We start from the raw sequence: 23303 nt of genomic DNA, 5'->3' as shown, positions 1-23303 counted from the left end.
ATTAATCATTTACATTTTTTTTTAATTTCCATTTTAAAAGAAATACATGTATGTAAATCAAAAGAAAGCATGTACTGTCATCCTACCCACAGAGACATAACTTAAAAAATGGAAAATAAGGAAAAACAGCCTATCAACACAATTTGCAACAGTTCACAAGACTGGAGGGAAAGAGGCAGAAAGAATCAAGGAAAAAGAAAAGTCTTAAAAATGAACTGATCATCTAGCACACATTATCGTGCTTAGGGGCCCCCTTTAAAACCCACAGAGCTGAAATGCAATATACAAGTCAAAAATAAAGAGAAGAAAAATGTAACTAACCACAACTTCATTAATAAGAAAAGGATCTTAAAAATTGAATTTATCCCCATTATGTTGTACTAGCTCAGGTAGCCTGGTCTATTTCAGATTGGCCATGTATGGATGCCTCTGCCTGTCTTGTGTACAAGTGGTGTCAACACTGCATCCATTCAAACTCCTATTTCATTTGGATTATATCTCCAAGCTCAGATGCCTTTCTTTGAGCTATGAAGTTTTGACATGCATGCATCCAGCTATGAGTGTAACGTCTGGGTGCCTGCCTTCCATAGTGCTGTGCACACTTACCCGCGCCCCATAAAAATAAAATGAAAATACTGAATCTGAGCTATATGAAAAGAAGCAGATCTGCAGAACCACACCAGAAGCCTCTGGCTGGTGTAGTATTGCCACTGTGTGTTAATCACTAGGACAAGAGACGGGCAGAATTAATATCTAACAAATCCAACAGCATCAGAAAGCTGTCGTTCCGGCCACAGCGAAGAGCAAATGTCATCATCTGAGAAGAGCATTTCACCCTTCCCATGTGAAGCAAGTTGTTCTCCATGAGAGCTTGCTGTAACCACAGGTGGGTACAATACAGGCCTGGCATTTATTTTTTAACCTTAAACGTTTTCAGATTTAGATCAGGCGCCTGAAAGGGGTTTTAACAGCTTGTCTAAAGAAGTGCCATGTTGGGTCACACCGATGGTCCCTAAGCCCTTCTTATTACCATGTAGTGGTCTCCTGTCCCTTATCTTTTCACACTGCTGCAGATGGTCCATATGGCACTGGTTCTTCTCAACCCAGCTGCTTTTGGGATTCTTGTCTCTTTGAGTTCATCTTTGCTGTGCTCTGTGTAACTAAAGAAAATGTGACTCCCAGCAGCAGTAATTACTGAGGGGAGGGACACAGGTGCAATAAAAGTGTCCTGCCCAGAGGACAAAAGTAGAGCATTTAAAAGTGGAACTATTTCCCTGTAAGCCAAAGTCTAACATCTCCTGGCCTTGTCCCATCCCATAAATGGTCTTTCCATGCTCTGCCTGGTTTCTCTTCAGTGCATGCTCAGGGGGTTGGAACTGCAGGCTTTAAAGAAAAACTAATACTTCACACATATCCAGCATTGCCCTCTGCTTCATGGCAGAGAGCTATGCTGCCGCTTACCCAACTAATCAAACTTAATATTTCACTTGGAAGCAGCTCCATCACTGCTCTCTACATTAATAGTGGGGGTGAAAGGGAATTAGAACATAAGGTTACTAAGAGCCAAGAGAAACAGATAAGTATGAGAAAAAATAAGTGTAAGGCTTGCTGGGCAGACTGGATGGACCGACTGGTCGACTTCTGCCATCATTTCTATGTTTCTATATTAAAATAACGTATGGGGGAGGAGAGAAATACAAATTCAGTTTTTGTGAACCTGGGTATTCCCATTATACAATGAGTTTATGTGGCTAGTTTGCTTCTTGTACATGTGCTATTCACCAGCATTTTCACATGCCAAGAAAAAACACAACCAGATCGAGGAATGATAAAAGCCGCGGACAGAAGATGTCAACATGATTAGGGTTTTGTATGTAAATAAATACCCAAAGTCAGCCTGCCGCACCTCTGCCTGAGCCCCAGGGATGGGGAGGCCTGAGGTAACTGATACAAACCTCCAGCCCTTTGCTGTTGTGGCTAAGGGTTTTCAAATCTCTCTGGCTCAGATTCAGAGGACTTCAAGCCTGGGAGGGACTGAATCCATAGCCCTGAGGGGCACAGAAATCCCTGGCTGGGGGGGAATGCATTCTACCTTTCTTGTGTTTGGGTTCTGATATCTACAGCGGGGTCCTGGGCCATACCACTCTTTCAAGCAAGAGACAGCCAACCAATTAGGTCACTTTATTTTAAAATAGGTTTCACTAGTACTGAAACCAGGTCTGGATTTTTTTTTTCTTTTGGGAGGTGGGGTAGTATAGGGTTCTTCCAAGCTCTGCAGTATTTTCCTTTGACTAGGCCTGGTGCAGAGGCCTGTCTAGTGTGAGACATGGCTTTACATGGATCAGGCCCGAGGATTGCAGAGTTGAGCCTTCTGCCTGCCCAGAATAGCTGGAGGCCACATTCACTGTAGTAAATTATGAATTTCATATTTGCAAGCAATTTGTTACTTTAACAATAGGATTGTGTTTGAAAGCACACACAGCCCCTGCTGAACCCTTCTGCTCTTTTCCTTGAATGAGGTGATGATGTGCACAAGATATAAGGAAGGGTGGTGGTTTTACAATCATCAGTGTACACAGCACTATACAAGATCATTCATATGGTCCCAATGGCCCTTCTCCGCAGAGCTTACAATCAGGGTAAGAACATAAGAAATTGCCATGCTGGGTCAGACCAAGGGTCCATCAAGTCCAGCATCCTGTTTCCAACAGAGGCCAAACCAGGCCACAAGAACCTGGCAATTACCCAAACACTAAGAAGATCCCATGCTACTGATGCAATTAATAGCAGTGGCTATTCCCTAAGTAAACTTGATTAATAGCCGTTAATGGACTTCTCATCCAAGAATTTATCCAAACCTTTTTTGAACCCAGCTACACTAACTGCACTAACAACATCCTCTAGCAACAAATTCCAGAGCTTTATTGTGTTGAGTGAAAAAGAATTTTCTCCGATTAGTCTTAAATGTGCTACTTGCTAACTTCATGGAATGCCCCCTAGTCCTTCTATTATTCGAAAGTGTAAATAACCGAGACACATCTACTCGTTTAAGACCTCTCATGATCTTAAAGACCTCTATCATATCCCCCCTCAGCCGTCTCTTCTCCAAGCTGAACAGCCCTAACCTCTTCAGCCATTCCTCATAGGGGAGTTGTTCATCCCCTTTATCATTTTGGTTGCACTTCTCTGTACCTTCTCCATCGCAATTATATCTTTTTTGAGATGGCGGTGACCAGAATTGTACACAGTATTCAAGGTGCGGTCTCACCATGGAGCGATATCGAGGTAAGTGACTTGTTGAAGCCCACTTGGTGAGTGGTAAATAAGATTACTCATGGTAAGATACATAAATAGGTGGGAATAATGTCTATCATAGTCCTAAGGACATTTGGAGTTAAATCTCCACCTTTAAAATGATACAAGGGAAGTTCCTTTCCTGCCTAGCAATCAGGCCCATACAATAAAGCCAGGCGGAAAATGGGCGCTCAGTGTTGAGCACCTGCCTTCCTAACGTGTGCCCAGCCACCTTTCCTGAGCACACAAAATGTTTAAATGAGGGGTTGCACTGCTAAGGAGGCACTAGGGATAAATGTGTGTCCCTAGCGCCTCAGCAGCGGGCACCCAGGAGAGGTGGCAGTCAAGTTAGGAAAAGGGATGCTCAGTTTTATGAGCATCTGTTTTCCTAACCTGTGCCCAGCCATGAGTTAATTGAGTGTCCCTTTTCCTAACCTGATCGCCGGTACACTTTTTTTTTTTGAAACTGGGGGTTCTTCTGATTTAAGATCACCATGATATTAAGTCTGAGGATGTACAGAAAAGCAGTATTTTCTGCTTTTCTGTACATTTTGGAGCGTAAAAATATGCGAATCGGGCATACAATTTTTATTTTTTTTTTGGATCTGGGGCAAATAGATAATAGCCTCATCAACATACATTTGCATGTGATAAGCGCTATTAGTTTCATGGGAGGTTGGACGCGCATTTTGGACGTGCTAATCCCCTTATGGTATCCGACTGTGGGTTAAACGGTGCACGCTGCTGCGTGCGCTGTACTGGATCAGCCTGAATGGTGGGAATACTGTGCTATTTATTCATTTACAACATAATAGGGGGAGATGGTGCTTAATACCCGATGAAACGGCATACTTCCCAGCCCAACAGAGAATTTAATTTTGATTCCAGCAGTGTCACTGGTTATGGAAGTACAAAAACAGCCAATCTTCAGCAGGAGAACACAAAACAGGGGCAGTAAGCTAAGCTAAGAGAAGAAAGATTTTGAGATTCTGTTTCTTAATACCAGTTATCATCTGCCATAACTACACGAAGCAATTGGGCAGACTGCATGTCCCAAATGGTCCTTTTCTGCCATCGTATGCCATGTTTCCATGTGGCTTCTTTCTCCACTCCCTTAGGAATCTAAATGAAGTAGATCGTTATGGAAAAAAAGAGAAGCACTGGCCTGTTTTTCTTTCTGTGTGAAACAACATGAAGAAAGAGCTGATGATGATAAGAGAACCACAGGGATTGCTGACGGAGAGAGGGCGGGACCTCTGTGACTGTGACTCATCCAGCCCCAGCGGCAGCTATTAAAGAGCAGGGAGAAAGGCAGACTGACACCACAGCAGCCAGGGAAGATCAGGAAGAGAAACCCAGCTCGGGGGGGAAAAAAAAAGACAACCTGAAGATGTGGCAGCTCCTAGCAGTCTCCTGCCTGCTCTGTCTGGCCCAAGCAGGTAAGTGCCCTGGGTCTGATTACAGACCTGCGTCCTTACTGTGGGGCGGTCTTGCTGTCTGCAATACAGGAGCAGCATTGATTTTTGTTGCCGTAGAAGCCTCTGACTGCCTAATTTGCTAAGTGAAAGCCCTGGGCTTAAGGCAGAAGGATCTTCTGATAATTATTGTGTTGCAATGTGGGTGGTGAGGGGGAAAAAAGCAGATTTCTTTTCACTTGGCTGTGCTTTTTATCTGTTGAGAGTGAAGCAAAGGGGTGTGCAATGGGAACAGCAGATCAGTGTAAACGATTAAAGGTAACAGGCAGAACCCACAGGTAACACCATTTTCAGAGAGGATGGGATGGGGGGGGGGGGGTTCTCCCTTGTAGCTGTGACCCTTCGCTGTCTGGGGGTTTCCTGCTTTTACCAAAAGTTCACAGCATTTCCATGGTAACTGGCTGATGCCAGAGGTGGTAAGGGCGAGTAGACTCTGGGTACTGGGACAAGATCTGTCTCTCTCTCACAAGTACCATTGAAGCCTCTAACATGCCCTTCAGGCTTCTTCTGGATGTTTTGGAGAGTCCATCTGCATTCACTGGCCACGGAAGTATAGACAGTACCTCTGGGGCAGGTGTGATTGATGCCACAGTGCCATGGTGATGTTTGAGAACATCAACAGGACCTTGCTAAAACCCATGGGGGTTTTTTTTCTTTTTTATGATCGGGTGAAATTGCTCTTACCTTACCATACTTTTTGTGGTTTCATATGGTAACAAAATCTACCCGGCAGTAAAAAAAAAAAAAAAATCAACTTGAGATTCCCAGATTCAGGAATATCCTCAAAAGGGTTAGCTGACACCCACAAAGGCAGTCAAATTACTAAGAGAGAAAAATCTCCGGTTCCCACAGCTGCCATGGTGCACGGCTTGTCTCAGGTGACGTTGTCACATGGAGAGTCAAACATCTGGAGAGAAGGCGCACGGCTTCAAAAGAGAGAAGGCTTTAAAAGGGTTGTTAATATAGCATTATATCTTTTTAACATCATTGTTTGGAGGGATCCCAAAACAGAATGAATTTGCCTCCTAAAGGCGGACACCTGAATTCTGAAACTTATTGACCCAGAACTAAAATCATGAGTAGCACAGTGAGACCTGAGTGCAGGAGATAAACTGTTGTTCCCTGTACGTACCAGGATCAAGATGGTTGAGTTATTTCTCATTTTATTCCTGTCAGACACTGTCATTTCTATAGTTAGGTCAACTTTGTTTTCATTTGCACAGGGAAAATATCTTTGGCCTGGTTTTTACCTGCTGCATTGAGGACAATGTATTCTTGTCACTAATCCCCTCATGGATGCAGTTCTCAGCTCTGCTTCCTCAGTGGGATTCAAATCTTCCTAGGGTCCACCCCCCTTAAGCAGGTTATTTGCCTCTGTAGATTTCAGTGGCAGCACCCTGAATTATCCTAGGCTAGCCAGGGAGTGTCCCTGAAATCTCAGCCATCAGTGATTCAGCAGGGCAGGAAGTGTGCAGGGATTCTATGCCAGCTCACTTCAGCTGGAGATCTGAATGCATGGTTTCATCATGACCAGATCTAATTTAAGAAACAGAAGTAAACGCGAGACTCAAGTTAAACGTTTGGTGTTCACTCTCTGCCTGTTTAAACAAGGGCAGAGCTGCCCTGTGACCCAGTTCAAGAAAAGAGACTTGGGACGAGCATTGTGGGGTTTGTAGTTCCTGCTTCTGCCTTGTGAAATCAACTATCAGTACCAGAATGCACCGGGCCAGAGGGTGTTGTCAGACATCCAAGATGGGCCTCTAATCTCCCTCCTGGAACTGGGTCATTTGGTGACCATAAAAAAAAAAAAATGTGCGGTGGTGGGTCCAACCAGAGGTCTATGGAGCACAGCATCCTGGCTCTGTCATTTGGAAGTACCTGGCAGATCCTAGCTGTTATTTGTGTTACTGTTTAAATTGTTATATGTAAAGCCTGTTGCTAATTTATTGTTTATCTATAAACTGAGGTGATGTATAACTATACGTACCGCGGTATAAAAGAATCTATAAATAAATAAATAAATAACAGGGAGATCTATTCCTGGAAATGCGAGGTGCTGATCCCCTCGTGAGTGGGCCTGTCCTCTGGAAACCTGTCCAGACTTTTCTGGAATACAGCTCGGCTATTAACTTTGACCACCAACTCTGGCAACATATCTTGCAGCTTGACTGCACATTGACTTAAGAAATCGTTTCACATTTATTTTGAATCCCCTGCCGGTTATTGTCATGGAGTTGGTACCATTTGAAAGAGTAAAGAACAGTTCCCTTGTTTACATGTTCCACCCCACTCCTGATTGTATTAACTTCTGTCATTGGCAGGGTCTCCCATAAGGTTTTATGGAAAGGTTTGAGGGTTTCAGTGAAAGCCAGAAGCACAGACTCTGACTCAGTCTCCGCTGGGCCTGCCTGTCAGCTTTCACTGGCTGTGGTTTATGAATCGGTGGGGTGGAGTATTGACTCTGTGAAATTGCTGCACTGACATTGCCTGAAGGGATTCCCTGTTCAGCCACTGGGGTAAATGAAAACCTCACTTTTCTTGCCTGGGTTAAAAGATGAGATGGCTCTGTGCATCACAGCGCCAGACCCGAAGGCCTCCGGACCTGGGGCCGCATGTGGTTATGCCCTCTGATCCCGGAGAGAGGGGCAATAGTATTCACAGCAGGGCCACACCTCATCCAGACTTGTCACCTTGGGGAGATGGGGGGGAGGGAGAAGAAATAAAAGCTAAAAAAGAAAGCTTTATTTACAAAAATGGCTAATGAAAGCAGTGTCTGATGTGTATTCTGTCTCTCTGAGCTGTCATCTCAGTGTGTTTAGTGTCTTGTGGTTGTGTGGTAGTGCTGCTCCGAGCACTGTGTGCCTCTTCCCAGGGAAGCCTCTCCCAAAGTCCAAGAATTAGGTAATACAGAGGCAAGAGAAAACAAATTTATATTCTGCTTTGTTCTTTGAAGACCCCCGTACTCCAAAAAGGCACCATCGCCCCTCTACACCCTCTTACTGAGATCGGGCACCGATTTGGTACTGCTGTGTACTGTTCGGAAATTTTTTTTTTAAAGGAACACATGAAGGGCAGTGCCACCCATCTTGGGTCAATTAAAATATTCAGTTGCTACTCTTTTTTTCTACTTCTTTGCGCCCCTCCCCAGGAATTCCTCTGAATCATGGGGAGCAGCAGCTATAGTGGTAAAAGTCACAAATGAGCTCACACCGTCTGGATGGGATTGGCTCATGGTGGCTACAGTGTCACAGACGACGGCCCGTGCCCTGCAGAAATCCCGTCCCGGCTGCTCCCAGGGATCCAGGGGGGATTCGCCTTAGACTCTGGCATGGCCTGTAATCCTGTAGCATGCTCCCTTCTGGAATTTGTTGCCAGAGGACATAGTTAGTATAGCTGTGTTTAAAAAAGGATTGGATAAGTTCTTGGAGAAGTCCATTACCTGCTATTAAGTTCACTTGGAGAATAGCCACTGCCATTAACCATGGTAACATGGAATAGACTTAGTTTTTGAGTAATTGCCAGGTTCTTATGGCCTGGATTGGCCACTGTTGGAAACAGGATGCTGGGCTTGATGGACCCTTGGTCTGACCCAGTATGGCATTTTCTTATGTTCTTATGTTCTAAAAGGACACTGTGCGTGTCACCTGGGTGCTGTGAGCACACATGGCACTGCCCAACATACAGAGGGTGGTACGACTGATGTGCTGGCAGGGGTTAGCAGGTCCCAGGGTTAACCATGATCTGTCTGTAGACTTCAGGTTGCACGTCCTTAGGGATATTTGAGGTTTGTTCATGGATGAAGCTGAATGGAACCGGCAGACTGAAGATAAGCATATAGGAGGAATATTAAACCCTTCGCAATGGGACAAAATCTGCGGGTGCTTTTGCTTTGAAATTTGCCATGGGGTACAAAGGACCTGCAGACTTTGCATCTGCTGTTTCATGACAAATAAAATGCATGGTTTCAAAAAAACCATGCACACCCCTTCTCCCAAGCTGAACAGCTCGCTGGCTCCAAATAGAACTAAAGGCACTGCGGACTGTATGACAATGCCTATGCTTTTTAGTTGTGTTGATGGAGGGTCATTTTCAGACAGGCAGGTAAAAACACTTCTGTACGTGAGAACCCATTTGGTCACAGAAATCTGCCCCCGGTGGTAGAATTGATGGGATCTGGCTGGGGTTTCTTCTCTGTGCTGTACGGGATGGAAGGAGCATTTTGGCCCGTCCAGTCTTGCCCAGTTCCACAGTACCCCATGCAACGCCATAGATCCCAGTGGTCTCTGACTCTCTCCTCATTGCCTCACTACTCAGGACCCTCTATGTTGATACCAGGCTTTGAGTTCTCGTAACAGTTTTATCTCCATCACCTTCCTGCGGAAGCAGTTTCATGCATCCACCATCCTTTCAGTAAAGAAATATTTTTGCATGTTGCTCCCAAGACTACCCCCTTTGGAGATTTATACCATGACAAAAGTTTGCTTCTTGTACATTATTTATACCTTTGATGCATTTGACTGTCTCTATCATATCCCCTCGTCTCTCCTCTCCTCTGTGATATGCACGTTTAGATCCTTCAGTCTCATCTCATAGGGCATTTGCTGGAGATGCTGCACCATTCGGGTTGCCTTTGTCTGAAGATACGGCCTCCAGCATTGGACGCAGTATTCTAGTTGCAGTCTCGCCAACGCCCTGTGCAGAGGCATCATCACCTCCTATTTTGTGCTGGTTATGCTTCTCCCTAGACACCCCAGCATTCTTCTTGATCATGCTGTATCGCTACCTTGAGATCATCAGATACAATTTCCCTGAGGTCTGGCATCTCCTGGTTGGTGCAACTCAGTTTCTCACCCCAATCCTGTACTGCTTCCCCTGGCTCTCTGCATCCCAAAAGCATAATTCTGGCATACATTCTTTATAGGAGAGAGAAATGATAGAAGTTAGGGTAACATTTTGTTATTTTATTATGGGAGTAGGGGTACCTTCTTTCCAGGTCTCCCCTTCCATTCCCTACAATCCAGATTAGTCAGAGATTCCCAAATGTGTCCCTCCACCCCTTCACTGTGTCTGATTGCTCTCTCTTGGCTGTGAAGCTTTTTTAGCAAGGGAGGGGAAAGAGACTCCGATTCCCTGTGGGGAGATGGATGGTACGTCTGCTCCCAATTAGGGAGTTGTCAGGAAGGGGTTTTAATTGCTGTCAGGTGCTGCTGGCTTCCATCTGTGCCTTCCGAGAGATTGTGCAACGAACAGAAGTGGCTCAAACTTTTACTTTACAGGCACAAAAATAGTTGGTCCTGCTTAGGAGCAGAGTTGCTGAACGTACTTCAGGCTGTGTGTTACCAGCCCTGGCCAGATCTTCACAATCTTTCATCCATCACTCCATCCAGTCTTCATGTTCCACTTTGCAGGGCCATAGGGGGAATGCAAGATTTGGATAGTGGAGCATTTAGTTTTGATTGCAAGGAGTCAAAATATTTCCAGGCACTGGAGGTTGAAAAGTTTGCAGCCCTGGTTCTGGGTCATCTTCCCAGGACTCTGCGCAGCTGCAGGGCCATGGTTGAGCTGATAAAAGCTCATCGGTGAAAGGGAGTCTGAGTGCTGCACAAGCTCCTTCTGTCTGTGACTTGCATTTTGTCTGTGACTTGCATTTTGTCCACATTCCCTTTGTGTCTTCAGCCATCACGCACGTCCTCTCTCCATGGTGCATCCTGGCACATCCGTACTTCAGGCTGTGTGTTACCAGCCCTGGCCCTGCCTTGCTGCAATAATACTTGATTTGCAAATACTTGACCGAAGCCTATGTATAAAGTTAGGTTACTTTGCTTACTTTGTTTACCAGGTTTTTGCCACTTGATACATTTTTATATTGTTTACCTATTTTTTGCACTTGTTTGCTAACTCCAATCTATCACTCTTGTTCCTTCTAGTCCCATACCCTGCACCTGTTTAATGTAATTTCAACCTGCAGTTATTATGTAAACCGGTATGATGTATCTACTAATACCGGTATAAAAAAGTTATAAATAAATTTTTCCCAGGCCAAGCAGGATGGTAGTCCTCACAGATGGGTGACATCATCAGATGGAGCCCGGCATGGAATACTTTTGTCAAAGTTTCTAGAAACTTTGACTGGCACATTGAGCGTGCCCAGCATGCCACTATCCGCACGTCCACGTGGGGTCCCCCTTCAGTCTCCTTTTTTTCCACAGTGCTGATTGCCTCGTGGGTTTGTAGAGCTCTTCCCTTCTTTTCCTCACAGGGAAAATTATCTGTTTGTTTTTTCATTGGTGTTTCCGCTCCAGGGTCCCCCTTTGCATGTCGGTTCCTCCAGTGTTTGGTAGGTTCGTTTTTCAGAGTTGTTGCAGTCTGTTCCCGAGCGTCTGCTCCCCGGCCACCAACAGCATGTTGTCTTTTTTCGATGGCGACTGGCTTCCGGAAGTGCCCTCAGTGTCCGCGGACTATATTTTTGGCCTGATTTAGGTCTTTCTCCCTCCTTCTTCCAACTCTGTTAGAACCAGGGCTTGGATTTTGAGGCTTTGAGACTTCTTCTTATGTAATAGCCGCCGCCCCCCCCAGTTTCTAGTTTGGTCATTGCAGCGAGTTGGGAGCTATGCAGCGGGGCCTCCTTCCGGATCTTTGTATCACAGGTGTCGCCCTTAACGATAACCATGACTTCCCCTATTCCCCCTTAAGTGATGATTGCTCTTTCCGTAGTATCCCCAACCCTGGCTGATATAGGGTGTGGAAGGCCCAGTCCGAGAATCAAACCAGGGACCTTCCATGTAACAGCAGGCAGTGCTGCCTGTAAGCCATTGGCCTCGCTTTAAACCATGTTTATCATGAGAGGCAGCTCTCCTAAACCTAACTGGAATTTTATTTTTTCACTCTGGGCATTTTTTTTTTTGTTTTTTTTTTGTGGGGTCTTCCTTACTCATGAGCCCTTACTCAGGAGGTTGGGGGGGGGGGGGGGCGAGTTCCCTTCAAAAAGGGGATGTACTACAGACTCACTCCCCTAATCCAGCCTTGGGCCACATAGAAAGCTGATGGTGGTGTTGGTTCCTGTGGGATCTGGGTTTGTTCAGTCTTTGCATCTGATGGCCCTAGGCAGACGGGGGTGGTGGTGGGTTCCACCTCAGTACTAAACCGCTCTCTCCTTATGGCTTCCCGGATTGACGTACACCAGGGGCAGTGGTGAGGTCTTCAGCATTTAATCAGTCATTTTGCATGTAAGGCCAGAAGTCTGTGTTGATACAATAATGTATTTGGTAGCTTGTTGGATGGATTCCAACTACAGATATCATCAATGCCTTTAACTTCCTCAATGATGGTGTGCAACAGTCGTGAACGTGAATCTGGCCCCATAAGCCCAACACCCAGTTCCTTCCTTCTGTTGAATACTATTCCCTCTTTTCCGATAGGGAAGTTAATGTCTAGTTCAAGCAGTGTGTTGTATTTCTGTTACACCGCACCTTGCCGAGGTGAATGCGTGTTTGTGTGTTCCAGTTTTCGTGGCTTTTGACAATGACTTCTTCAACTTTAGGGTTGAGGGGTTTGGTGCTTGTCAAAGGGAAGAGCTGGCAGATCCAGACCTGCTCAATGCATGCTTTGAAGAGGGGCCAGGATTGCACTACAGGCAGCTGTTCTGTTCTCACTTGTTGGGTGTCGTCAATTAATTTGGAAGTAAAATATTGCAAACAGTTCTAACCCTGCAGATATTTCTCTGAGCTGCTTCATTAAAAAGACAGTTTGCTGTTTTGTTTTAAATCATACTGCTGCACAATTGGATATACTGGCTGGCTGCCTTTCCAATTCAGGTGCTCTTCTCCTACCACCCACCTATGGCTTGAGTCTAGGCTTACCTTCCTGGAGCCTCTTTGCTTTTTACTGCTCTAATTTTGAGCATAAAACTGCAAAATGAAAAACAGTGTTTTGGTATGACAACAACCTGGATGTCACTGGTGCCCACGTGTCACTGTCGCATCAGCAACTTCCCCACAGGCAAAGCAGAACGAGGAGTGAGAAACATAGCACAGTACAGTCTCTGTTTCAGCAGCCCACACCCAAAGTAGTTAAAATGTTTCTGTCATCTGGACTTGGTGCATATTAGGAAGAATTCATTTCAGATGGCCTTGTGCGGTCCCAGAACAAGGACTGAGTTAGAGAGCGGCTGAGTTGGTTTCGTGTGCTGCCCCACATGCTGCCCGTCGTCAAACAAATGGTTCCGCAGCGTGGCTGGCTGGGGTGGAAGAAGCCCTATTTCACACGCACATCGCTACCAGATGCAATTTCCTAACGCAGATTGCAAAAGAGAGCTGGCCGAGCGTGACACACCGGTGAGGAGTCCCTAATCTCACATGGCACAAGGAAAGTATCATAATTTCAGATGACTCATGCCACTGCAGGGCATAAGACAGCTGAGTTGCTCTTTTCCTGCCCTAAAAGGGACCCAGTGCTTTTCCAGCAAGGCTGGGCAAGATTTCCTTTCTGGAAAAAGTGTACTAGGGCTTGGCATCTGACACTGGCAGATTTTCCACCAGTCACTGACCATAACAACTGATGAGAAAGCCAAGTATGAACTTCCCAGTGTGCTTTTCCGGGGCTTGTGACCTTGGGTTGCAGTACCCAGTTTGCACCTTGTGTACAAAAGGAGCCGAAAAGCTACTGATGTATTCTGCTCTGCTGGACTGTACTTTTCTGCTGGGTTTCTTTGGTTCCTGCAGTGTTTATGCACATTGGTATCTGTTATTGTGATAGATGTTGCTGATAAAACTCTTTTTTTTTTTTTTTAAAGAGCTGATTATAGGTAGGCAGTAAATGTCAACCAGTGAAAGGGCGATCTCCCTGCTGCCTATCTGGGACAATTCTGTGACCCTCAGGTTATCTTGGCTGGTTAGTCTCGGTCAGTTACTGTGCAGTGAAAGTGGGTTAGGAAGCGGGTTCTTTCCTGGACCGTATCAGCCCCTGAAAGACTCACCCTTAGCTTTGCAGTTTGGGACAAGGAGCTTTTTAACCCTGAAGGCTTATTTTTCAGTTTTAAAATGTGCCTGCATGAATGGGGAAGGTGTTGGACTGATTCCCAGTTCTTTGAGAGCTGGAGTGGGTGGTGGTACGTTCAGAGTTGCCAAGAGAGCCGGAGTTCCTAGATGGCGATCTTAGTCCTGGTCCTGGATTTGTCACCCTGTTACCTCCTCCCGGTCCAGGGATGAGTGGGCTTTCCCCAGCTTGGGTCCCGAAAACCCACTCCAACCTATCGCTGGCCCTGAAGCATTCCTGCTCTCTGCAGTGGCTGATTGCACGTTGAAGATGCAGAGACTACAACTCCCCTAGTGCACTAAACAAGTGCAGAATCCAGAGTTATTATAAAAAAATTAAAAAAAAACCACACTGGAAATTTCAGAGGGGCCAGTGTCAGCATCATAAATTCCCAGATTAGCTGGCAGCTCCTTTTCTTTCTTTTTTTTTTGTTTGTAATTAAACTGTTTATTTGGACATTATAAAAGAATACATAATAACAATTATTTCTTACAGCTGTATCTCCTAGTCCAAGGTTTTCAATAATTCCCCATTACTCCCCCCCGTCTAACCCACAGAACATGAACAATCAAACAAACATGGGTTCAACTACCATCAGGAATAACAGATTATTATAAAACCAGTACAGTGAGCAATATCCCCCTGACTTCTCTGTTTGGCACTGGAGCTACATACATTCAGTACTTAAAGAAGATACTTCCAATAGTAATCCTCATATAACAAACGCGGTCTCATTATTTCAAGTCCCCTTGAAAGCATGTGAATCCCCCCCCAAATTGGCTGATGTATAGAGCTTATACCAACCATCGAAAGAGCCCCATATTTTTCCAAACTTCACCATCGTGTCCCTGCGATATGCTGTAATTTTCTCCATGGTACGAATAGCCAGCAATTTATTAACCACCACCGGAATAGGAGGAACTTCCGTCCTTTTCCACCACCTCGCTACAACTATTCTGACTGCAATAGCCATTAATCTGAGTAGACGCTCATTTGATATTCCCTCCACTTCTCTCCATAAACCCAAAAGCCAACATTCCGGTCGAAGTGGTATGTCGGTCCCTAGAATTGTTTTGGCCATCCCCTGGATCCCCCGCCAAAAATTTTGTATTATTGGACAGGCCCACCAGATATGACTAAAAGACCCCTCTGGTGCACCACATCTCCAACAAGTGATAGGTGTCTGGGGATACCACTTCGCTACCTGTATGGGGCAAATGTACCAACGATATAACATTTTATACTCGTTTTCAATCATGGCAGCAGACATATAGTTCCTCCCCAGCCCCATAAAACAAGTCTCCCACCTGTCCGCGGTCCAGTCTCCCCCTAAGTCCTTTGCCCACGCTTTTAAATGCGTCACATTTTGATTCCCAGTTTCTTCCAAAAGTTTATTGATAAGCATACAAAACCCTTCCAGTAGAGAGGCACCCTTCCCAAGGACCCGCTCTATGTCTGGCCTCTTTAAAAAATGACGTAATTGTGCATAGGCCAGGAACTCCGTCTGTGGCAAACCATATTCCTGCTGCAGGACTGGGAAAGTTTTCAAACTTGGCAGCTCCTTTTCTGACCACCAGCAGTGGTGCTGGACACCGGCTGCTTTGAAAAACACATCCGGCTTTAGAATTTATAAAGTTGTTTTTTTTTCCTTGTTATATATTTTGTTATGTACTTGGGAGTTGTTGCATTACTAAACACTTTTGGTTCAATAAAAATTAAAAAGAATGTATAAACTTGTTTTAGTCAAGGGTCAAACTTTAGGAAATGAAGCTTCATCTGACCTTGACCAGACAGACTGAGCCTTCTGGTAACCTGAGCACTCATGTGCGGGAAAAAGCACTGGAGGAGGGGAGAGGGACACGGATGTTTCCCCCCCCAAGAAGGCCCAGCAGGATATAAACCTCTCCCCCTCTGCCCGTGGGCTTCATTAAGTTTTAGAAGGTGTTGCCAGGAGGATGAGGTCAGGATAGGGTTTTAAAAAGGCTGGGATAAGTTTCTGGAGGGCAGGGCCATTAATAATTATTAGCCAGGTAGACATAGGAATAGCCACGTCTGTCTCTTGGAAGTGAGTATCAGAGAATGGATCTCTCTATTAGGATGTGCCGGGTTCTTTCACGCAACCCGGACTGGCCCTTTTCACAGACGAGATGCTAGACTCGAACCCTTGGACTGAGCCAGCAGCGTACATCTTATCCCATGTCTGCATTCCTTTTGTACTCACTGCCGGAGAGCGGTAACCGGTTTATTCTGGGAGCTCAAACCTCTGCTTATTTCTTCTTCCCAGATCGTATACTACAAACGAGGATATCTGATGATGGACTCCAGCGAGAAATCGAGCCAGAACTGCCGATCATGCACCAGAAAGAAGGTACCTGCCAGCCATGGGTCTTGCCCTGTAAAAGTTGCCCAAGGCTGGAATGGACAGGGCCAGTTAAATCTGCTCTTCCCTTAAAAGTGAAGGGGGAAGGTAGCAAGAGGTGGGGTCGCCAACCAGCCCCAGGGCTTAAGTGTCAGCCTGAGCCAGTCCTGGTTTTACCCTATTAGCATCCAGAGATATATAATTGAAGAAAAGCCAGAACCACAAGTCCAGATGGTGACCCCCGAGCTTGTTGGTGGCCCTCGTCATATAGATCCATGTCCGGGAAATGGATGTGCTTGTTGTAAACAGAGTGACAATCTTGTGATGCCAGCCCAAGAGGGCAGACCACAAGGGTACACTGCCAAAACAAAATCGGGCCAAGGGGCCTCAGTGCTTCTGCAGACATTTAGCTTTCTCACTAATGAATAATATTGTGAATTCTTTGGTTTCTCTCCCTGCAGTTGATACGCTGCCATTCAGCCTTCAGGAAGAGTCCGTGCTGGTACCCAGAGGGAAAAGACCCGAGTCCAAGTGTAAGGGCAAGCGGCCTTGCGGTGGCCAAGCTCCCATGCGTGAAAACCTGGCTGAGTTCCCTCCTGGCCGCCCCACTGAAAACAACATAGACAACATTTGCCTGTCGAGCAGGGTGAAATCCAATTATGGGATGCACAATCTGCCACGGTCGGGATTTGGCCACCTCAGTCGTCAGGGGGAGACTATTAACCAGATGGAGGCGGGCTTCAGCGAGTGCTGCCTCCAGACAGAGAAGCTAAGCTGTGCTCAGGAAGTGGTGAGTGTTTCCCCCACTGCACCACACTGTCACTAGTACAGGTCACATGGCATATCACTGAGAAATTTATTTATTTAAGGCTTTTATATACCGACTTTCTGGATACAAATCAAATCAACTCGGTTTACATCAAACAAGCAGTAACTATAAACAACCAATAACAAGAGACAATTTGAAAGGAGGATAAAGTTACATTATAACAAGGATATGTTAACTTGGAGTAGGAAGTAAGAGAGGGCACGAAGAGAGGGTATAATAAACAATGGAGTATATGGGGGAGGCGAGGAACAGTCCTCATAATAACTTTTAAACGTCCTTATAGTAGTAATTTGTATACATGATTTAGGGCTTGTTGAGAAATGTGCTTCACCCCTGCCCGTCCTGCTGCCTTTCCTCACCCTTTCACAGAACCAGACCCTCACACCCATCCTCCCAGTCCCTCTGCCTCTTGATCTCGCTCTGTTCCAGATACAGAGCCCCAGTGCCTCTCCTTCTTAAGACACCTAGTCCTGTAGCTTCATTCCCTTCTTGTTGCGGTATGGACATGCATGGTAATTAATCTCTCTGTAGTTGTGATGCCCCATGTCAAGACATATTTGTGACCCGAGTACTCTCTTGTTTTTTTGCTGTTTCAGTGGCATAATGAGCTGCAGCAGTTCTGTGACCAGGAATTTTCTATTAAAACCCGTCCATACTTTTGCTGCAAGGAGGACGACTCAGCCAGGTACTCTTGCTTTGAAAAGGAGGCACCGTATCCCAGCTATGACTCCCTTAATCCTCGAGCTTCCCCTGACATGGACGTTGCTGATACACCAGTCTTGAAAATTGCCAGCAATGCAAACCTTTGCTCTGCTGCTGGTTCCTCAGCCACCTCCGAGTGCCAAAGAATGAACTTGCATGGAGCATCAGGAAAGAAGCTGCCATACATCTCCTTCCCACCAGGAGAGCCCATGGTCGATTCCATCCAGAACATCTGCAGGCTGAGGAAGTTCCGATCCACTTACCCATCGAGTGTCATCCCCAGAAGCAGCTTTGGCTGGTTTCAGCGCCAGGCTAAAGCCATCAACCAACTGGAAGCTCAGTTTAAAAAATGCTGCAAGAATGAGGACATCTCTTGTGCCCATGAGGCAGTAAGTGTAGGGCTGGCCGTCAAGAGAAGAGGGTGCAATAAGTGTGGGTGGGTGTTGGGAGCTGAGGTGTGCGAGCCTCCGTGGGAATGTATGTATGTACATGTGATGCACACCTGGATTTCTGGGGAAGCTAAGCATATGATGTGTGGATGCTGGCTATTCTGAGCCTCTGCATGAACTGAACACACATGGAGCAGGTTTCTCGCTCATTCCTGGATATGGAGTTCTGCAGGTAGCATGTGGCTGTCTTTATCCCTTGATTAAATCCTCACTCATGCTCTCTTCTCCCCCCCCTTCACAGTGGGAGAAGGTTCTCGACCAATTCTGCACGGATGAGGTCGGGGTGAAGACGAGCCACCACGAGTGTTGCAAGAAGGAAAGCAGCGCAGACACATATAGCTGTTTCTCCAGCAGTGCTCCCCACCCCAATTACGACCGGGAGATTCATACGCTGAACTTGGGAGACATGCAGGAGCCGACCCTGCAGCATCTGTGTGGTGACATGAAAATCCTTAGCAAACAGTAAGCAGCCTTCTTCTCCTTCAGCAACATTAATACTTTTATTCACAAGAGATTCTGACTGCTCAGGGTCCCCACCACCCCCAAGTTGGAACACTTTTATATCAGCATATGTGAGTGTTAGAAACTACATGCAGACACAGGTCACAGCACAGGACATCTGAGGAGTGGAGGGGTAGAGCAGCAGCCTAAGAACCAGGAAAGCCAGGATTCAAATGCCCTTGCCACTCCTTGTGACCTTGGGCAAGACACTTCACCCTCCATTGCCTCAGACACAAGTTTAGATTGTAAACTTGGAGATAGGGAAATACCTTAAGAACATAAGAAATTGCCATGCTGGGTCAGACCAAGGGTCCATCAAGCCCAGCATCCTGTTTCCAACAGTGGCCAATCCAGGCCACAAGAACCCGGCAATTACCCAAAAACTAAGTCTATTCCATGTTACCATGGCTAATGGCAGTGGCTATTCTCTAAGTGAACTTAATAGCAGGTAATGGACTTCTCCTCCAAGAACTTATCCAATCCTTTTTTAAACACAGCTATACTAACTGCACTAACCACATCCTCTGGCAACAAATTCCAGAGCTTTATTGTGCGTTGAGTAAAAAAGAATTTTCTCAGATTAGTCTTAAATGTGCTTCAGTAACAGAATGTAATCTGCTTTGAAGTATCATGACAGGCGGGAATCTAAATGGAAAAAAGTATTAGTAAGAAGTGTGTGCAGGCATGTGGGCATGGCTGGGCTAGCAGTATAAATGGTTAGTGCTGAGATTATGGCGCCACCTTGTGGCTAAGCACCAGGCACTTGCACCACTTTAGTTTGCAGGCTGGAATTTAGGGTCTGGTGCAATAATGAAGCTAAAATTGGGTGCGAAGCCTGCAGGAGGCCACGACTTCTGTAGCTCCTGGAGATTTCACCCCTCTCCCGCCCCAGCTAAAGTAGGGAAAGTTTCTGGAGATGGAAGCCCCTGGTTCCTGCATTAGGGCACAGGATGCTAGAACGTAGAAAAGGGCCAGCTCTTTCCCAAGTGAAATAAAACTTAATAGATGTTGGAAATAATTTTGGTGCTGGGCCTTTTCTTATCAGCTGCTACTGCAGTTTGGCACTTAATTTCCATACATGGGCATCATTCCCTAAGAAGGCAACTTATCTATAGTGCTATTCCTGTTCATCCAACTTCTAATGAATTGAGAAACTTGGCCCGTGGAAGGCAGCAACATCTATTTTCCCATTTTTTTTTCTTTTCTTGCCCTTCTCATCACGCATTATGCGGTGAAAAGTAAGTTGCAAAATAAGAGGAGAAGGTGTCATGCTCCACAGGCGCAGACGTAGGGGCAACATTTGGAAATACTGTTTCATGCTAAGGGTGGTGAATGCATGGAACCAGACCCCATGGGAGGTGATGGAAGCTAAAACCGTAATAGGTCTGAGTCAGACACAGAGGGTCCCTAGTTATGAAGAAATGAGGGAAAAGGCAGAACTCAACTTGGTTCTCTGGTCTTTCACCAGGAAACAAACTGGGGAGGCTGGAACGGCCTTATAGTCTGTTTTGACCTATCCCTTTTGTAAAGTTACAGATGAAGACACACATCCTCCCATCATCACCCAAAAACACATGTTGCTCAGACAGCGAGTGAGATTTGATGCATTATACCTTTGTTGACTTGCTGTAAGAATGCTAAAGTTGGAATGATTTTTGTAAATGTTGCACTGCCTCTAGACAACATGAAACACGGCCCGGTTTAATTCTTTGCATGCTTCCTAGGAAGCAGATCCCCTTACTGGTGAAGGGCATAACGGAGACCTGCTGCCTGCTCTCCTCCGAAGATAGAGTGGCTTGTGCAGAGCAGGAGGTAAGTAATGCACATCAGTTGGTAGTACAGATTTGGTTACCATTTTACTTTTTTATTTACCAAAGACCGGTGAAAAGAATGTACCAGGCCATGCTCACAAGAAGGGGTGGCATGGGTCTGATGCTGAACATAGATAAAAACTTTTTTATTTCTCTATTGCCTTTTCCCTAATTGGTACCATCCAATGACATCATCCTCCTTGGTGTGTGACATCACAGGTTTTTAGCCAAGCAACTAAAAGGGTTTCAGCTGTTTAGTGTTGTTCTTGGTGTTTTGAAATGCTCATTATAAATGTTTTCTTTTTTTTTTTAATCTTTGCAGAAGGACAAGTTTATTGAAACCTTATGCACCACCAACAGAAGTTCCTGGAAGGACACCCAAAAGTGTTGTAACCAGCAAGATCGTGGCTCCTGCTTCAACATAAACTACTTGGCCAAAGTCTCCATAGCTGCTGCCAGCATGGAAGTGGGGGGCAACTAGCAGGAGCCCCCAGGAGCTGGGGTGGGTAGGGCAGGGGGATCTCCTCTGAATGGCGGTGTTGCACCAGTGGGATTATCTAGACTTGTATATGTAAGGCCTGGGAATAATCTTTGCAAGAAATCTTTTCAAACAAGAAGAAACCTGCTTTACATTTCTCTTCGGCTGGCACAGACTTGATTGTCCTAGCAATGGGGGAGGTTGGAAAACTAGAATGTTTATCAGATGTAACCTCCAACTTCCCTAAGCTCGGGAAATTTGGTGTGGGGTCACTGTGGCTGTTTGACTGTCCCTTGCTGCCTGCCTGTTGAGTGAGCTACTGCGACCTAGTCCTCATCCCTTTTCTGCTGTCTCTTGCCAGCCCAAGTCTTGGGACCCCACCTTCTCAACCTGGGACAGGTTAAGTTTGTCCTGACTTTATCCCCACAACAGGCGTGGAGTCAGGGATGGCAAAGCTCTCTCTCTTCCTGCATGCACTGGGGTAAATCCAGAGACTATGAGCCTCTCCCAGGCACCCTCTGTTATTGATGGCTTCCCTTCTAGGCATCTTGTGGAGAGAGGATCCGCAGTCCATTTATTCATGTACATGGGGAGTAAGCTGCATGCAAAATCTAAAATGGTGTTTGTTTGTGTAAAAAAAAAAAAAACAACCCTCGATGTATGCTCTTATCTCTGACCAGATGGGTGCCTTGGAGCTCTTGAGTCAGGCTGCCAGCACTGGGCCGGTGGTGATGCATGCAGATTCTTGTTGTCCTGCGTGTGTGAGCATGTGCATGCAGGCACTATTGCTGCCCTACGGTGCTGCCCTCTCTACTTGTGATCAGATAAGATCACTTCAGGTCACAGAAGAGGAAGCTGTAAAAAAACAAAAAAGTGCTGAATTTATTTACTACATTTAGTAATGCTTTTTTTATATATATATATTATAAACCAGCAGTGAATCTGCACTTATTCATGTGTTATTGTGTATATTATGTTTATGGGAGGGGTGGTGGAACTGTTTTGTTTTTTGTTTTTTTTTGACGGGGGGGGGGGGGGGGGGGGGGGGTTGTTACAAAGCAGAAAGAAGTGAATTGAGATTGTCAAAAATAAAGCAGAAAGGAGTAGATGAATGGAGATTAGATTGTTTGTTTTGTTGTAACCTGTCTCAGTTTGCCCACCTAAGGATGATGAAAGTGGCAGGCCCTGTAGGGCCATGCCACCAGCTCGCACCCTGCTTCTTCCTCTTGGGGAGAGATGGGATAGGGGAATGCAGATAAGCCTCAGCTGAGATGCAGGTTTTGCAAACCTTTTGCGGAGGGCTAAAACACAGTGCGCTTCCTCTGAGGCCCATGGTACCTGTCCCAGAGGAGCATCCCAGGAAGGGTGGGGCTTTTGGGGCAAAGCTGCAGTAGGAGCTGTGGCCCCTGAATGTTCTGTTGAGGTCCAATGCTGGGGAAAGTGCAGTGAGGCTGGTGTTTGAACCCAGCAGGTGTAAGGGTAAATCACCAAAAGCTTGCTCTGGGGTACCTCTCCCCCGCACCTGCCCTTTTCATGAAAGGTTTTGAAGAGCAGCCCTGGGCTTGTTCTTATCTCCAACTTTAGAGCTCGTTTAATTATACATTTCAGACTTTTGGGTTTTTTTGTTTGTTTTTTTTTAACTTGCTTTCATTGATGTTGAGACTGTTGTAACATAATAAAGAGGAATTTAATAAACTTCCAATGGAAATAAAGGCTCCATATTGCATATGTGATGTTGAAAGATAAACTCTGCATGTAGAAGCCAAAAGGTTTGTAAAATGCAGCTGAATTTTTTTTTTTTTTTTTTTTTTTTTTTAATGGTCACATCTAGGCAGCCTTTATTAGGTTTTATAGTATATTGTGGATTTTTTTCACTGCACATGTGGCCCTCCAGCTGAAGTAAATATAAGAACATAAGAAATTGCCACGCTGGGTCAGACCAAGGGTCCATCAAGCCCAGCATCCTGTTTCCAACAGAGGCCAAACCAGGCCACAAGAACCTGGCAAGTACCCAAACACTAAGAAGATCCCATGCTACTGATACAATTAATAGCAGTGGCTATGCCCTAAGTAAACTTGATTAATAGCCGTTAATAGACTTCTCATCCAAGAACTTATCCAAACCTTTTTTTAACCCAGCTACACTAACTGCACTAACCACATCCTCTGGCAACAAATTCCAGAGCTTTATTGTGTGTTGAGTGAAAAAGAATTTTCTCCAATCAGTCTTAAATGTGCTACTTGCCAACTTCATGGAGTGCCCCCTAGTCCTTCTATACATGCAGCAGCACAGGACAACAGTACCTAGACAGACAAACAGCTCTTCAGATTGTACCAACATGAGCATAATGGAAAGCCCACAGCCCTTGCAG

At 45.6% G+C, this 23303-nt stretch overlaps 2 protein-coding genes and 1 long non-coding RNA gene across 5 annotated transcripts in view; 2 read left to right on the top strand and 1 right to left on the bottom strand.

Moving 5' to 3' along the window:
• TARS2 (threonyl-tRNA synthetase 2, mitochondrial) overlaps positions 1–4547 on the top strand; it is a 138777-nt gene extending 134230 nt beyond the window's left edge. For 2 of the 3 annotated variants that reach the window (XR_003853060.1, XM_029580682.1), the window contains one exon: positions 4413–4547. Coding sequence is in view for 1 of the 3 variants with exons in the window: in XM_029580685.1 (XP_029436545.1) it covers positions 4413–4420 (8 nt within the window). In the remaining 2 variants the exon portion in view is untranslated. The remainder of the gene's footprint in view (positions 1–4412) is intronic. The other variant, XM_029580685.1, reaches the window with a different exon arrangement.
• Positions 1–23303, bottom strand: part of LOC115078070 — a 200033-nt gene that overhangs the window by 33081 nt on the left and 143649 nt on the right. The window lies entirely within an intron of this gene.
• Positions 4601–21630, top strand: ECM1 (extracellular matrix protein 1). Its single transcript, XM_029580690.1, has 7 exons — positions 4601–4733; positions 16087–16170; positions 16623–16951; positions 17587–18081; positions 18383–18603; positions 20367–20454; positions 20776–21630. The coding sequence occupies exons 1-7, from the start codon at positions 4685–4687 to the stop codon at positions 20932–20934; spliced, it is 1425 nt and encodes a 474-aa protein (XP_029436550.1). The 5' UTR covers positions 4601–4684; the 3' UTR covers positions 20935–21630.

Source organism: Rhinatrema bivittatum, chromosome 16 (assembly GCF_901001135.1).
Source record: "Rhinatrema bivittatum chromosome 16, aRhiBiv1.1, whole genome shotgun sequence".
NCBI classification, from domain to species: Eukaryota; Metazoa; Chordata; class Amphibia; order Gymnophiona; family Rhinatrematidae; genus Rhinatrema; species Rhinatrema bivittatum.
The sequence above is the reverse complement of the archived record's forward strand: the minus strand, read 5'-3'. Positions and strand labels throughout refer to the sequence as shown.

What these genes read in the sequence shown, in the direction of transcription:
- ECM1 (XM_029580690.1), top strand. Translation starts at nt 4,685, where the DNA reads ATGTGGCAGCTCCTAGCAGTCTCCTGCCTGCTCTGTCTGGCCCAAGCA. An exon ending in GCTCTGTCTGGCCCAAGCAG is followed by an intron (nt 4,734 to 16,086) that starts GTAAGTGCCCTG and finishes TCTTCTTCCCAG; the next exon opens with ATCGTATACTACAAACGAGG. An exon ending in ATGAAAATCCTTAGCAAACA is followed by an intron (nt 18,604 to 20,366) that starts GTAAGCAGCCTT and finishes CATGCTTCCTAG; the next exon opens with GAAGCAGATCCCCTTACTGG.